The 12,226-nt window shown below is 42.8% G+C and overlaps 1 protein-coding gene across 19 annotated transcripts in view; it reads right to left on the bottom strand.

Annotated features, from left to right (window-relative positions):
• Positions 1-12,226, bottom strand: part of adgrl2a (adhesion G protein-coupled receptor L2a) — a 92,218-nt gene that overhangs the window by 65,058 nt on the left and 14,934 nt on the right. For all 19 annotated transcript variants that reach the window (XM_079350945.1, XM_079350947.1, XM_079350951.1 and 16 more), the window contains exon 2: positions 5,563-5,748. In XM_079350945.1, the coding sequence (XP_079207071.1) occupies positions 5,563-5,638 (76 nt within the window). In that variant the 5' untranslated portion in view covers positions 5,639-5,748. The remainder of the gene's footprint in view (positions 1-5,562; positions 5,749-12,226) is intronic.

The following is a 12,226-nucleotide window of genomic DNA, read 5'->3' as shown; positions in this document are numbered from 1 at the left end:
TCTGGTTTAAAAAAAAAAAACCCTCAGACAAAGGCTGGTGTGAGGTTTCTCTTAGATTTGGTACAATTCTGATACCAGCATGGGTACTGGGCGCCAACATTGATCTAAATGTGGAGTCAGATGTTTGGGAGTGTGCGAGTCACACTACACAGCACTAATCCTGTTCTAATCATTTTAAGTACATATCAGAGTCATTTTGAGCTAAGCTTGCAAAATATCAGAAATCTGTATTTTTCTTACTTTTTTCCCCCCATTGGTATCTGATCTCTGAGCTCTGTATCATCCAGCCCTCAGGTCTATGCCTCAGAGTCACTATCTGAACCTATAGGGGGGTTTTTTATAATGAAAAAGGAAACAAAACTTATTTCAAGTTTATTAATTTGGGGTTTGCGGAATCTCCCTTAATACCAGGTGGATGAAGGCTCTGTGTTTGGGTATGAGGGAGGAGGGTGACAAGATGTCAAGAGCTCCACCATGCTCTTGCATTATAAACAGCAACCTGGAGCCAGTAGTGACAAAGCCCTAATCCTCAAAATCCCCCCCTCCCCCTTCCTTCCTTTGCTGAAAATCCTAATGAGGATTTGAAGAGCTCGGCAGGGAGGAGACCCAGGGGCTGTGGTTACACCTTGCCACTGCTTGCTCTCCCAGTCATTGTCTCCTTATCTCCTTATTGGCCAAGCCTGGCTGGCGATGAAAGAGACATGACAGCATGGTGGGCCTTCGTACACAGGCCCCACGCCTGCCCGGCTCCACGGGAAGCCAGATTCCACAGTCTGCTGCAAACAACCAGGATGACATCAAGCGGGAGGCGGAAAAACAAAACCAATAGAAGTTGTTTACTAAAGACACACAGGACAAAGAGAAAAAGTCACCCCTCCGGCCTTACATGGTTTAGTACTTCCTACAATGTGGAATAAATTGGACGCTGTAACTTGAAAAAGGGTTTTTATAAAATAATTACCAATGAAATGATTTGTTTCTTTTGGAAATTAGCCATGGACCAGGCCTTCTAAAATACCTTAAACACCAAATTAAGTGGTCAGGTAGCAGTGTGTGGAGTGTGGCTACGCAGTGGGGTGCTTTTAATTTTCAGACACAACTCCTGCACAATTAGTACTTCAAAAGAACGGACCTCGTGCCCATGCTTCTCCAAACGCTTATGTGACAGCCAGTGTTTAGATTTGTTTTCTATTGAAGATAAAATGCACAATAAAGCTGCCGAGAACAAAGCCCCCAAGTGGAGCAAATCAAAAGCTGAAGAAACCACAGACAGTACTGTCATTTCTGAAGACTATATAAATAACCTGATCAGATTTAAGAACAGTGTGGTTGAAAATGTTTTCATAAAGATAGACACTGTAACTGTATCGCTATGGTTACAATAAAAAAAAAAAAAGCCTCCTGGAGAAAATAGGTGGTGGCACAGCGCTGCAAGGTGCCGGACCCACTTCCTGCAGGTTCACATTAAGCTCTAGGCTTTTAGTTCCAGTAATTACATTTCAGAACACCTTGATTGTCTATTTCCCTCCATTCACTTAGAGATGAAGGCTCGAAGGCTCCTCTTCTTTTCCTTTCACATGGCACAAAAACAGGATTTTAAAGGTGCCCCTCTCTTTTGCCCTTGAGAAATCTCAAGTAGTTCAAACATTTAAAGATTGGAGAAGAAACAATAGTGTGGTTTCAAGGTGTAGGCAGGGAACAGAAATTGCTAGTGTCAGACTTGTTCAGACACGTTTTTTTTTTTCTTCTTCTTCTTTTGCCACTGAAAAGCAGCTTTTTCTGTCATGACAGACTCTCTGTGTAACCTTAACCGAACACAAGGAACCAATACTAGACCTCTAGCAATGGAATCAAAACATCCAGTCGAGGGAAATAAATGTTGAATCATTCTAACACAACATGTCCTTGACCTACTGAGCATGAACTTGCTTATATTGTGCTATTATCAAGCATGATTGTCCATATATTGTGAAGCCAGCAATGTCGTCAGATGAGGAAAACTTCAAATTCTTTTTGGTTTCAGTAGTTTTAAGTATGGGTAATGAAATGCTCTTCTTGCTCTGCCATGTTGCAAACGTTTCCTTTTTTGCATCTTGTCACAGAATGCTGGCCTGGTTTCTAATTCGGTCTCACCTTCATTTTAAAAGTCTTCTGGAAAGCCGAGAGAGCCCGCAAGCTGAGCTTCAAGTGTTTTACTGACAAATCCTTTCAGCCCAACAGAGTTGACTCCATTATTTTGGAAGACATGCAAGCCAATTTAACCATGAGTTTCAAGGGGAGGGGGGGAGAAAATCTCCATTTTATTTTTTTATTTATTTTTTTACATTATTACTTATGAATTACACCTTCGCCAGTTCTGGTGGGTTGCTATGGTGACATCCATAGAGGACACCAGTAGGACAAAGGGAAATAAAGCTGCAGCTTCGAAGAAGATCACCGTGAATGCCACAGGGCAAACCGGTGTTGATGCAAAACAATATCAAAGCAGGTCAGGGTAGAGCACGCTGATTAAAGTGAAAGACACCGATTTATATTACTTCCTGACCCAGTCTCACCTGACAAGTGGTCATTTGTGTTGAAAATAACTCAATCGATAAATAACTATCCCAGCTCGTTGCATTGACATAGAAAAAGCCCTTCAAAGTCAAAGGAAGATAAATAAAAAAAAATTCTTTGGTCCTTAACTTTTTGAGCTTTTACACGCGATTAAAAAAACTAAAGGTTAGCAAGGTCAGAAGTGTTATTTTCTTTTATTCACTTAAATGATGTCATTCTCTTCCTACCCTTTACTAAAACATAACATCGGTTGTCAGAGCCGCCGTACATTTTGAGCTCATTTTGAGCTTCTAACATTTTTTGGCTATTTTTGAAAATTAAAAAAAACGTGTCCAACGACACTCTAAATCTCATATCATTATCCGGAGGTGATTTGTCACACTTTTTAGGGACTCCTTCCAGGATTCGAGACAGAACCTCTCTGTTAAATAAAGAACAGTCACGTGTCTCGTCATATCACTCAAATCCATGCGTCTAATCTGTGCTTCTCCACTTCAAAAATAACTGGTAGGGGAAGACGACCCAAAAAAAAAGCTGCAATTTTATTCAGTGCCGAAATCCCAGATGCTATGTGTCTCACATCATTACGTCCACACTGATACTGATATTGATTAAAGTATCTGTCTCACCACATGACCCTCCTGGGCTTCTGTAGGATTATATACTGGAAAACTGACATAATTTTGCTTTCAGACACACAAGAAAGGACACAGCTCATACATGCTGTATGTTCCAAGATTGTCAAAGAAAACGTGTGAAAGATTCTGTTTTTAACCAAATGCGTATGATGGTCTCAGCAGTTATATGACTGTAAATGATATTGCACTTAAAGAGTATTCTCAAAAGGGACCTAAAGTGATATTCTTGTATTGACTGTAATAAAACACAAGAGAGTAGAACATGCTTAATTCTATATCCATATCATTAGGTTCAAAGGCTCGAGGCCCCAGGGCTCCTTTGATATGTATTACACTGTGGCATACACATACTGTATATACAGCATGATTAAAATAATACGCCAAATCAATTTCAGGACCTAATGTAACTGAGTGGGCTGCTGGGGGTTGTGGATGTATATAAGGATTGGTTTTTCGGGGGAAATGTTATAAAAGAAATAAAGAATAGAAGAGATGAAAGGCTTTGGTGGCCGTGAATGAGCTGAGCACGAGCACACACACACACACACACACACACACACACACACGCGCGCGCGCACACACAGATGTGAGAACATGAGTACGACCCGAAGAGTCAGATATGGAGGATGGGGATAGCTGTAGAAGGAGGTCAGAGGTGAAAACTTCACAGGTTCAGTCTTACTTCAAACGTACAGCAGAAGGAGGGGGCGGCAGAAGGGACAAACTTTAAACTATTTACAGCATCTCCCTAACCCATTTAATTCAATTATAAAAATGCATTAAAAAGATATTAGGGGCTAGACGCAGTTTAATGAAGCATGTTTACTTGGGGATATTGTTTGTGATGGACTGTTTCTGGACCGAGCTCCGCAGCTGAGATGGGAAATGTGGAGGAGGTGAGTGCAGAGGGGGAACCGACGAGACAGCAGGTGAATGGCAAACGTCCTCAGGAAATATGATGTTTTTCTTTTATGGCATTATTCCCTTTAAACTCTGATTTGATTCATTCTTCAAGTGCTGCGGTCTAGACTTTCTTTTATTTTGAAATGTAATCCTTCTCTTTAACCTTCATGTGCGACGACTCACCCGAGGCTTTCCAACCTGAGAACACGTTTAATTGTGATCGGATCGGTTCTGTTGTTGAAACCCACAGCAAACAAGCAGGGGGGGGGGGGCAGGTTCTCCATACGATGGGGACTATCTTTCCGTCCAACTAAATAGCTTTACTTTTACATACCTCTGAGTTGAAATTGCAAACTCTTATCAGTGCATGAGGATTCTCAGACGAGACGCCGGAGAGCAAACATATATGGAACACATTTGATCGAGTCGAGCTACTTTCAGGGGATTTCGGTGACTCCCCGTGTTTCCTCATTTCACTGAAACCTACAGAGTCCACACACTACTCGGATTTCGCACTTCTTATGTGAAAGATCAAAATCTGAGCTGGATGATTCATCGCAGAGACACATATGGTATATTATATATATATATATATATATCGTGCCAGTGTGACTTGCTACAGTGTGAATTAAGCGTCTTGAGAAATCGTCGCCTTCCAAACGTGAATCAATAATCCGACATTTGTCTTTTTTTGATTTCTTCAAATGTAAAAACAAAGCCAAGCGGATCAAAATAAAGAGTTTGTCACAGATTAGACACTTCACACAGCCAATCAGATTTAAACGTTATTAAACTGATAAAGTGCATTAACAGACACCCGCTTGAGTTTGTTTTGCTGATCTTTAAACATCAAACGTAATGATTTTGATGACACGCCAACATAAGGATAAGGATACCGTTCATGTGATGGGACTTGCGCGCATAGATCTTGTTCTTGCGACACAACAGAGAGCAATTCAATCACAGATAAATGCACTATGATTAAAACGCATTTAGGCATTATGTTTTTTTTTTGTTTTTTTTTTCCCGAGGTGTGAAATCTGTGTGCGCCTGCCATGAGAGCGAGCATTTTAGCAAGGAGTTTTACAAATGGATCCAGCTCTGATGCCACTGGGAACAACTGGCGCTTTCAAGCAGAAAATCTCAGACAAATCACAATTTACCAACTAATGAAACCACTCAAGATTATCCCCTATCCGCCTGTGCCCACTGTCTTCAGAGCTGCAAGAGCACTACTTACAAAAGCACTGCCTGCACTCAGGGGAGCAGATTTGGCTTTAGTCACAATTTCACTGCTCGGGCTATATTCCTAAATAAGACAATGGAGAAAAAAAATGTTGTCTGGCGCTGGCTGTCACTGAGCCTGAAACAATACTCATTCAAAAGATGCTATGAAAGTGCTGGCATGAGAAGAAATCAGTATGTTTTTAGCGAAAACAATGGAAACTGAGTTATAAGTACTTACCCTCTGTGGAGTGCACTTGGGCTAGCGTGATGAGGAACCAGCAAAGGGTTTGTATTTTCCACAGGGAGCATGCCATGGCGCCTGGTGTTGATGGTTTCTGGCAGGTTTGTGTGGTGACTTTAAGTTTCTTGTTTAAAAAAGTCCAAGCCGGCTGGTCTCAGAGATACTCATCATCGATCCTTTCACCTGTGGAGCAAAGCGAGAGAGAGAGAGAGAGAGAGAGAGAGAGAGAGAGAGAGAGAGAGAGAGAGAGAGAGAGAGATGTTCAGCTCTGGACAGAAAGTGATTCCACGTGCCGGCGCTGACCCTGCCGGTGTGATTTAGCCTGTCACACTCTTATAACACCCCACTTGATGCTGCATTTACATTCCACTGCAGAAATGTGACAAACGTTAAGCTGTGAAATGCTACAAACCAACGCAAGCCCCTGGACAAAAAAAAAAAAAAAAAAAGCCCAGAAGGTCAACAATCTTAAGGAGGAAAATCCCTGAATGGTAGCTGAATGCTAACTGGCAAAGAGAGGGGGGTAGTGGGGTGGGACCAGTGCTGTCAGCCAGCAGATAGGACCCACCCCGTCCATCTCCTTGTGACCTATATAGCAAGTGATGCTAACCTGATCAGTGCTATGACACGAAACACCTAAAGTATACCTTTAAGAGCATCTGAAATGAAATGATGTGACATTTTTCTGACTTCTCAAAGTGTTTTTTTTTTTTTCAGATGTTCAGTGACCTAATTATTTTGTACTGTCAACTGTGCGTCGTATTTCTGTGTGTTGTTCTTGTTTAACTGACTTGACATGAAAAGTGTCGAAGAAAAGGTTGGTTGACACCACAGTCACAGTAAAATGTTCGAATGATCCGCGCTCACAGCTCGGTGAACGTAAGCCAAAAAATCAGAGTCAGAATCGGTTTTTATTGCCAAGTGCGTTCGTCGTGGTGTATTGGTGCAAAAAAAAAAAAAAAACCTTAATATTGGAAATAAGGCTAAAAAAGCAAGTACAAGTTAAGGCCCAAAAACAGACAACACAACACGCACCAAGGTGACCGTCTGCGGCACCAGACGTAATTCAGTTCAGTTTCATCTTCATGTCGTATTAGTTCAGATCAGTTTTGCGGATGTCTGATCAATGGAGGAAAAAAATGACAAACAAACGTCATGTAAGTCCAAATAATAGAAGATAATGATCAGAAAGTAGTATGATGTAGACATGGTCTTTTTGTACAGAGTTGTCTTGAGGTAACATGAGTCCGATAATGATATTAATATAAAATCGTTTCTAAATGGCCAGCTAAAAATCTAGAATTACTTCTAAAAGAGCCTGTCACTTTAAAAAAAAAAAAAAAAAAAAAAAGGCTCTGTCAGTGTTCTCTAACACGGGCATTTCACTTCTTCTGAGCTGAGGTTAAAAAAGCAACAGCGCTTCTGTTGACTGATAATGTTGTGTCTCTTTCCACCCTCTGCGCCCCGGCCAAACAAACAAATAAAGAAACACTTCTGAGCAAATGGTCACTTCTCTTTGTTGTGACTGACCGCAAACCACCATATCCCCCTCTCTCTCTCTCTCTCCAATACCCCCGCTCCCTCTCTCCAAACCAGATTCCTCTCTTCACCTCATCCATACCTGTCCTTCTAGTACAAGTCTATTTCAATGTTTGTTTTTGCTTTTCTTTGGCTACAAAAGCAAATGGCCTCCTCCCTGTCATGGATACAGTTCTGGAGCTGTGTGGGGTGAAACCTAATGCTCCTATACCTGCGCGCCCAGGCATGCGTTTCACACTACTAACTGCTCCCTTTTGTCTGTGTGTTTACACTGCCGGGGTAAGCTCAGTCCTCTCGCTCCTATGAACCATTAGCACATTCACCATGGGATATGGCGTCACTCTGGCAACAAGGCACACAGGACCCCATTAGAAACTGTTTTCTTTTTTTTTTTTTCTTCCTCTTCTTTTTAGCACATTCAAAAACAACACTCCAGTTATTTCTGTCTACTGCCTGCGATTGTTTGCTCGGGCTCAATGCACTGAACGTTCTCCAACATGCTAGCTGCTAACAAGAACAGTGTTGTGAAAATCACAGCGAGAGGGATTCTGTTCGTCGTGTAGCGTCGGAGCCGCGGCCTCGGCTGACTCCTCCACACCGGAGAAGATCCTTTGATCTGATTTTGTCTGAGTTCTCAGACGGCGTAATAATTCATTGCTGAGAAGGAAAAAAAAACAGGCAGAGCGCACACACATTAGCCAACAAAGTTATAATTAAGCCGGCCATAATCAGCTCATCTAGGATGACATTACGCCTCACCTGAGACCTCTAATTTCAGAGCCATTTAAAGGAGGTTAACAGGAGCAGAGCGCGCACAGCCACAGTGTATTTAGTTTCAATGGAATAATATGCAGTCATGAGACGCGACAAATGAAAGTTGATCGCTGAGACCCAACCAATTGGATTCCCACAGAACTCTAAGCCTTGTCTTTTGGCAGATCAGTGCGTTTGGCACCAATTAAATTGATCAGGCAAGTGTCTACAGATAATCAGCCTACACTGCAGGTCTATGCTCAATAAGGAGGCCTTAAGAAGATTGTCTCCACAACAAAGCTTTAAAGTCAGCGTGCAGGCTTACCGATCTTCGTCTGTGCGCACAAAGATTTAGCTTGTCCACTTAGTGAGACAGACAATATTTGGATCACACACACATTTACACGTAAATGATGATAATCCCATGTAATCAGTACAAAAAAATGTACTGGGAAAACTCAGATTAAGAGTAGCTGACGTGGTTCTCAGTGAGGTTACAAGTGCGGTAAATTTATGTAAAGGTCAGCAGCAGCACAAGAGGAAACATTTGCACATAGTGAAAGTGGAGCGAGAGAGAGATTTAATAATAATACAAGTTTTGAGCATCAGATTCTGCCAGTTCAAAGTGGTTTCTATTGCTCCAGGTGTCGACTGTAGCGGCGCATTCATTTCACTGTCACTCAAAAAGATGAGTTTTATTTTCCTACCATCCCTAGCCTTGTCATTCCTTTATCAAATATATTCCCACTTTGCATTTGGTTGGCTCTGTGACCTCTGTGGGGCGTGTGCAGAATGAGAAAAAAAACAAAACACGGACACACCATTGTGGACGGACACGTGCCAAGTGCAATTTCAAAGACTGATGCTACGCCAGCTCGGCTTACGACCTTGACGCAAGTAAGATAACCTGTTTAAGGCCTTTACAAGGCAGTTGCAAAACCTGACGTATTGCCTTGCTGTGGTTGTAATCGTATTAGCAGTGAGCATGTTAGCGCGCGGATTCCCTTATCACAGTTGAAGGTTTAGGTTTTAATGCGGCGGATAAAGGGCTGCGCTGAAAACTTAAATCTATTCAAAACACGGGACAATTACACCGCCTACTTATCCCCCAATGTTACAAATCACTCAATGATTCCTCCGTTTTGCCTCCTAAATATACCTGAATGCAGCTCTCTGGAGTAGGCTAAAAGCATGCGTTTCAGTCGAGTTGTGTCTCTCCGGTGGTTGTGGACGCTTACGTACGTTTAACACAATATCTAAAGTCTTCGCCTGAGAACACACTGTTCAATCAATATGAATGCTTTTGCGCTCCTGTCTTCATTGCACATAGAAGATGTTCCGTGCTCGACAGACCTCCCGTGTCAGAATGCGGAGACAAAGACAAAACACATTTAAACACTTTTTTTTTTTTGCCTCGGAGGCTGTAGAGACCCCCGACCATGAAGAAAAAACAATGTAGATCCCTGGTACACAGGAATGGGTGTTGTGTAAATCGATGATAACAGTGCTTTACTTTAATATATTTTGTATCACGCTGTGAGTGTTTAACATGCTGAGGCACCAAAGGCGCAGACTGGAGGAAGACTGCCGCTCTCCTCATTAAACGTTCCGAGGTCTCGCCTCTCTGCTGGGGGTTTCTTTTCTCTCCCCGCCTTCAAACCCTCAGTGATCATACCTTGACTTTTTTTTTTTTCTTCTTCTTCTTTAATAGCCCTCGACTCGGGTGTGATCACAGAGTGGGTGTTAGCCTCTGCAGCCGTCCTTTGTTGTTCCAGGGGTTTTGGAGTTTATACGCGAGACAGACAGATGATGAAGAGCGTTATGATCAACATGGCTACCTCGAACGCACGGCACGAGACGACCCGATCCAGGCAATCTTCCCGTGATTGTTAAGCACAGATTGCTAACATGTCAACAGGCGTCACACTGTTTTGGCTAAATATGAAGTCATTACAGACAGATGTTTAAGTAGTCTGAGAAATGGAGGAGCCACAGGGGCGTGAGCCCAGAGGCTTTAAACATATGTGTGCTTGATTTATCCGTAACACAACAGAACGCTTTATTATCGACAACTGGGTGACCAAATTGTGAATTGCAGGAGCTCAGTTGTCCTTAAGGGGAAAACTAAAAAAAGGCTTGGAGGGAGGGGGCTATTAGAAAGGAGGGGAGGAGGGATGATTGAAAAGGACAGTTTGAAATTTGAATGCAGCGGGGGTCTGGAAACAAGAGGCAGATGTGAGAGAAAAAGACAAAGCTCCTGGTTGTCCCTCTCTGGCTGTTAGAGGGCCACAGGAGAATAGAAGAAGAGTTGGGGCATTCGGGGAGAATTGGGGAGGGGGGGGGGGGGCAGTAAAAAAAAAAAAAAGGAGTGGGTGGGGGAGGGGGGGGCTCCAGTTACAATAAAAGATTGACAGCTTGCAAGTCTTGCTTGACCCTCGAATTAGCCCCTCTGCTTTCAACAAACCCCAAGAAAGAGTGGGGATGTTAATTGTCATGGAACATCACAGGGATGCAAAGGAAGGGAAATATGGGGCCGGAGATCCACTGAAATGTAAATCAGAGCCAAAAGACCACCACATGTTGAATGGTGGGGGGAACACAGTTGGTTTCTATCTGGTTTTTCCCGACAGTATCCTCATGCATGTATTCATAAATACCATAAGACTCCTCTTATCTCTGTTTCTCTTTCCCCCAAATTCGCACTCCAGCGGGGCGGGAGGGGATTGGGCTGCCGATCGGATGAGTCTGGAGCCCCCCCCACTGAGTGGGATATGGGGCAGGGAGGAATCAGAGGCTGACCCTGCCGCGCCGAAGGGATTGATTGAGAGCAGCACCAGGACCGGTGGAACCAACCAAACACTGGTGTGTTACAGCTCCCCCCCCCCCCCCCCACGAAACGCAGGCCACGACACGAACAGGAGCTCAGCCAGGGAAATACCAGGTCAAACACGCACGTCGGAACGGGACAGCTCGGACACTTTAGACAGAAAGTGAGGAGGAGGGACGTTAAGAGAAACAAAGGGAGCGAGGAGGGAAACAAAGCAGAGCCTTTTTCCAGTTGACAGAGTTCTCTGTAAAAGCTGTTATATAACATATTATCAGAACATTACAACCCAAACATGAAAACTTCAGTCGCTCCAACCTATTTTCGCCGGAGATCTTTCCCTGCGACATTTCTTTTATTTTTCCTCTTTTTTTTTTTTTTTACTCCACATCCCTACACACTGTATTGCATAGTCACTTATCATTTACCCGTATTATCTAACCCCTTTCATCATCTGAGAGCACGTAGATAAATTGTTTTTTTGAATCTGCGGATCAAAACGTTTGGATTAAATAAATCATAACCCGGCTCTTACGCGAGCCACATTTCCGGAATACAAACACAAGCAGCATGCGAGCGAGCGAGCGAGCGAGCAAGTGAGCGAGCAAGGGAGCTAGTCTGAGCGTGTGACGGAAGTGTGGTGCTTGACATGCTCATTGCTCTTAGTGTTTGCACCATTGATCATTTTTATGAGCCACTCAATTAATCGATTAGAGTACTCCCCACTGGTCAGGACATATGGCTACTAAATAAAGCAATCATGAGCCAAACCCTGGCACACTCCTCCTCATAAATACATTCATGGAGGCACGAATGTCAGCTGAAGATACTGACCTTGTAAAATATATATATATACTGTATATATCAGGTGTGGTTGGAAATGTGAGAAAAACATGTTTATCAGTTTAAATGTCCTAATTTGAAAATGTCAACATTTAACACGTGTTCTTTTTCTCCTCTTCCTCCAGGCATTGAGTGCTACCTTGCCCTCTGCCTGAATCGAGAAGAAATCCATAGCTTCATAATCACTTTAGAAATGCAACCAAAATCCTATTAGCGCTGAAAGATACCTACACCTGTCTGTCCACACGGATTATAGCCCGATGATTTGCCACGGTAACAAAGTGTTAATACAGGTCCCATACATTCTGAGTTGTAATTTTGATGTTTAACTGGGATGTGAAGTGGATTATCTCAAATGATTTTTTTTTTTTTTCAAAAATGTCATTTCCACTTGCTGATAGCACAAAACTATTCCTTTCAGGTGTGTTGAGATAAGAATGATTCAGTCCCCGGACCGTTAAACGGTGTCTTTGCCAAATGTTCCTGCGCTTAGGAATTAATAGGCTGACATTAATACAGCAAGATAAATAGGAAGGTCAGGAACGGGAGACCTGCCATTCTATGGGCATCTCACGGCGATAGTACCTGCCAATCAAGTCCAATAAGTCCTTGACACTGTGTGACTCACCTTGGAATACACAGAGCAAATGCAATATGTAGTGTATATATATACATATATATATATCCGCCTGTTAAGAAATA

The sequence above is a fragment of the Symphodus melops genome (assembly GCF_947650265.1).
Source record: "Symphodus melops genome assembly, chromosome: 8".
In the NCBI taxonomy this organism is placed as follows: Eukaryota; Metazoa; Chordata; class Actinopteri; order Labriformes; family Labridae; genus Symphodus; species Symphodus melops.
Note: the sequence above shows the minus strand (reverse complement) of the source record. Positions and strands in the feature narration are given on the sequence as shown.